Below are 5,000 nucleotides of genomic sequence, written 5' to 3'. Positions count from 1 at the left end.
TGTATTCTTCTTGACCAAACCTCCGCACTCGGCATTTAAAGTGACGACTTTAAAACACTCAAATACTTCTAAAGGAAGGTTCCACGAAAAGTGAACAGTCCACGGGCGCAAAGAACAGGTTTTGCGTCGCATCTTTCTTAACACAGACTTGTGCCAGTAAACAACAACTCTTGACAGCATCCTGGAAGGCTATGCCAAATGATACTTGAATGATCTTCCACTCTCTAAGGTGTATTTCTTTACCAGGGCTCAGGAAAGCTGCAAAATTTCGTTACTGATTTCTGTTGCTTGGGAGCGATTTGCTGCATTATTTATGTAGTTATCTACGACTTCGTGAAGTTTCACTATTATGGCCGCCATGTTGAAAACAACAAATGCGATGATTGCTGGACAGTACATATTGCTGGCGCATTATTATGAAATGGCGCGTTTTCGCCGCCCACCAGCCCGGCGTGTTCCTGTCGAAAAAAGATTTTGTGGGCTGGACTGGAGGCTAGCGACTGGTGAATGCTATCGCCCATGCGGACTGGTGTTTGAGCTTTCAAAATCTTTTGTCGTTAACTCTTGCCATGAATTTGTTCAAGAACTCTGCCTCTTGAAAAAACAATTTATAAATTTTCCAAACACCAGGGCAGAAGTGCACAGCAAGATCACCTGTTTTTTAAATTAAAAGCAAAATTCCAAATGTGTTTGCCGCAATTGACAGCAGCCAGGTGCCTGTCAAGGCTCCAGAAATGAACCATGAGGACTATTATAACCACAGACATTTTTATAGTGATGTTCTCCAAGCGGTAGTTGATTCGTCGGGACTTTACCTTGCCGCATCAACGGGGTACCCTGGGAGCATGCATGATTTAAGAGTTTTAAGGATGAGTAATCTATTTAGGGAAGCTGAAGATGGAGATATTTTAAGACAGCCTACTCTAAATCTAAATGGTACAGTTATTTGCCCACTGATTGTCAGTGGGCAAATAAATAAATAAATAAATAAATGTTGTCAAACCCCTCCAAGTCATGGCTTCTGCGTCCTTTCAGAGACAATAGAAAGCTTTAAATGCAGGACGCGATGGCTTTTAGGACGTGGTGACCGAGCAAAAGACTGGAACGAGAACGCCGTTGTAAGTGCGGGAAAAATAAACTTAAGTTTTGCGACGCAAGTCTGTTTGACGGGGTAATTGAATATTATTGTTTGACGAAAGAAAAATATGGCATCATTCCAAAAAGCTCAAGAAATGTTGTTATTGTGCTTGGAAGAAGAAATGATTGACGACGAAGAATTTGCTTTGTTGTACAAGGAATACACACCGCGGAATCGTCCATTTCCTCACTCGTCGTATGATAATTTTTCTTTTGCAAACAAAGATCTGGCCGAATGTAAAGCCGATTTTTGCGTGGAGAAAGGAGATCTTCCCTTACTTGTTGAAGCCTTGAGAGTTCCTCCTATTTTCAAATGCGTCAATGGAACTATCTGCGATGGAACCCCCCCCCCTCCCCCCAAAGAAGAAAACAATGCTCTTGTCATTGATTTTGTCATACATTTTTAAGGCTTCTCTCTTTATTAGTCGATAACTTTCGATAACCCCTACTCCCTCCCCACTTTTGTGAGATCTGAAATTAATATCCCCCTTTCAGGGACCCAAATTTGATATACCCTTTATGTTCCCTGTAATCTAAACCACACCCCTCCCTTCTGTGAGGCTCAACTAGAGGAAATATGGTATTTGGAAAATGCAGAACACTGAAAATGATCAAACGTTGATTTGCTCACATAACACAACATTTTCCCTTGCTTTTAATCTTACAGATGGGAAGAATGCATGATACAACGATGTGTGATACATGTTGGCAGTGTCCTAATTGTATGATTATCTGGAAGGTTTTGCTTTCAACCCTGCCGGAAGAGAGATGTGCTTATGTGGGGACCCAGCATACCCACTCAGGGTTCACCTTCAGGCACCATTCCGAGTTGGCGTTTTAACCAGGCCAATGGAGATTTTTAATGAATCCATGAGAGCAGGTCGTGCATCTGTGGAATGGCTATTCGCAGACGTAATTAACTATTTAAACTTTTTGAATTTCAAGAAGAACTTGAAGATTGGTTTAAGTCAAGTGGGAAAAATTTACATAGTTTGGGCAATTTTACGAAATGCATTAACATGCCTTTATACAAACACCACAGCTGATACTTTGAACTTGAACTACCAGCATTGAATGATTATTTCATTTAATAGTCTCGATATACTTAGGAATGTACCATTTTACTTTTGAGGGGGGGAGGATTATCTAACCAGTTGTACATGCATTTTCTTTCACTTGTTGTCAATTGTCCTCCATCACTGAAAGTGGTTTTCAGGAGGATCCTCTAAAAATAAGAATACATAAAATAAAACACTTAGAATAAACCAGAAGTACAAATGTACAAATCACAAAGAGTTAAAAGAGCTAGAAGTTCTAACATAGGAATAAAAAAGGAACTTTTTGGAGTATTTGCCCAACCCTCACCTCAAAAATAAAATGGTCTTTCCCTTAACAAAGTAACAGGAATTAATGTAAAATAAGGACATTGTCCCTTTAACTAAATCAATCAATATATAAAATGGCATACAAAGCGTAACAATAGTGAACAATAGTGAAAGAGATTGTTCATGAAACACAATTTACGAATAGGAACATCAACTGCCTCAAAAATCATCTCTCAGAAGAAATAGTCAAAATTACTTGTTAATTACTTTTTCCAATAAAGCCATCAGTCCTTTGTTTGCTCCTTTTGTTGCCTCATCATCAGCATTTGACTGTTCATCAACTGTTGTTGACTTTGTTGCTGACTTTGTTGTTGCATCATCCTAAGAATTTCATTTTGCTGCTATTGGATTTGTAATTTCTTTTGATTAATCTTGTTGACTAAAAATGTGGACAGGTTTCTGACTGCCAGTCACCGAGTATCTTGAAAATTCTGTCCTAGTGTGGAAAATCTAGGTACAGCAATAATTTTGTTTTGTTTGTCTTGAGCTTGCCACCTGCTTATTTGTTGCCTTTTTCTTATTTGTAATTATATTTAATTTTCAGATTTGGAAAAGGTGACATTTCACACCTTTGCGAGGCTCTAGAACTACCCGAGTTCTACACTGGTCATCAGGGCTCTGTCTTTACTGGGATAGAGGCCTTGATGGTTATGCTATGACGACTTGCATATCCTAATAGATGGTGCGATCTGGTTGACATCTTTGGCAGGGCAGAGCCTGAACTTAGCATTGTTTTTAACATGGTAACTCTTAGGCATGTAAATTGTCATGTATTTATGTCCCACAAGCTTATATGTTTTACCCTCATTGCGTATAAAGGTTGTATACATGCATGTATGTATAATTACAAGAACACCACAAATTATTAACTGTGACAGTGTTCCTTATTCAAAATATAACTCTGTTGTAGATTGTAGATGACATCTACACCCGCTTTAATCATCTACTGAGTTCCTTGGACCTAACGTGGCTTGATCCAGCACATTTAGCTCAAGTCATACATCAGAAAGGAGCTCCACTGGACCAGTGCTGGGGGTTTATAGATGGGACTGCCCAGCAGATTGCTGTACCTTTGCATAATCAGCAGATCATGTTCAGTGGGCATAAAAGAATCCACTGCATAAAATTCTGGGTGTGACATTGCATTGTTCACTGAGAATAAAGATGACTTTTTAGCCAGTTGGGCACACTGTATGGCAGCTCCCCAAATGTGTTCGGAAAACAACATGTCAATTTCCAATCTGTTTCTGTATTCCTAATAGAGACAATAAATTGTTGTCATTTTCACTTACTAGTTCAACAAACAGAGCTGAGGGTAGCGGCACTTAATTCTTAAATTGATAGCCTTATTTTGTTGATCCCCTTAGGGTGATACAAAATGCATGTTTCTTTTGGTACATGTTGTGGTTCAATTTTTATTTTCTTTTGTTTTAAACTCATTATCATATCATTATCATACATTACAACGCCAAAAAACAAAGGGAAATAAAAATTGAACCAAATATACAATTGAACACACTGTTACAGGGGTTTTCAGAGGCATGCAAACTCTGCTCAAGTCAATGATAATTATGGCGACAGTTAACGGACCTCGAAAAACAGAAACAAACAGAATGGATCGAAATCCACCAATCGCAAGTAGTAAACGTGACCTTTTGACCCTGAACAAGTGAACTGTTGTTTCCCGAGAGGTCCGCTCAGATGATTTACAGCAGCTAAAAACAAACTTCGCAGTAACAGTTTACCTGTGCAGAGTTCGTGTGTTTCTGAAAAGTCCAATCAATTAGTTATCTGGTAATGTGTTTTGCTTTTGTGAAATTTCAAAGTATATGGCTGGAGAGCACTCTAGTTATAAAAACCTTATTTCCTATTCTAGTCAGTAATGGCTCCTAATGTGTTGATTGCCCACCTGTATGGACCTTTAGAAGGAAAGCAACACGATGCCTTTATGTTAGGTGTTAGTGGCCTACTACCACAGCTTGAAAGAATAAGTAAACCTGATGGTGAACCATATGTGGTCTATGGAGACCCAGCATATGGAATATCACGCCATATCATAGCTCCATTTCGAGGTGCACATCTGACTACACTCCAGCAACAATTCAACAGCGACATGAGTAAAGTGCGTGAAAGTGTAGAATGGGGATTTGGTAAAGTTTCCCAATATTTTGCATACTTGGATTTTCACAAAAATCTGGAAGTCCTTCTACAGCCTGTGGGAAAGTATTATGCAGTTGGAGCACTTTTGGCAAACTGTCACACATGCCTCTATGGTTCTGTGACAAGTTCTTTTTTTGAGGTGGAGCCTCCATCCCTTGAAGTAAACCTATCCAACAACTAGGAATAAACAACATTTAAGACACACATGATTCCATATGCTGACAATTTATTTAATTGTTGTAATTGAAATGTGGCATACAGATACATATACAGTAAACACTTTGAACTCATTTCTTAACTGAGGAGTGCATCATTTCT

The 5,000-nt window shown here is 38.9% G+C and overlaps 1 protein-coding gene across 1 annotated transcript; it reads left to right on the top strand.

The window, feature by feature from the left end:
- Positions 1-3,597: 3,597 nt before the first annotated feature.
- LOC146470390 (uncharacterized) lies at positions 3,598-4,863 on the top strand. Its single transcript, XM_085122484.1, has 2 exons — positions 3,598-3,654; positions 4,399-4,863. Exons 1-2 carry the CDS (start codon positions 3,613-3,615, stop codon positions 4,861-4,863), a joined length of 507 nt encoding a protein of 168 aa, XP_084978610.1. The 5' UTR covers positions 3,598-3,612.
- The last annotated feature ends 137 nt before the right edge of the window (positions 4,864-5,000 follow it).

This window comes from Pavona decussata, unplaced genomic scaffold (assembly GCF_977016875.1).
Source record: "Pavona decussata unplaced genomic scaffold, jaPavDecu1.1 SCAFFOLD_114, whole genome shotgun sequence".
NCBI classification, from domain to species: domain Eukaryota; kingdom Metazoa; phylum Cnidaria; class Anthozoa; order Scleractinia; family Agariciidae; genus Pavona; species Pavona decussata.
The sequence above is the reverse complement of the archived record's forward strand: the minus strand, read 5'-3'. Positions and strand labels throughout refer to the sequence as shown.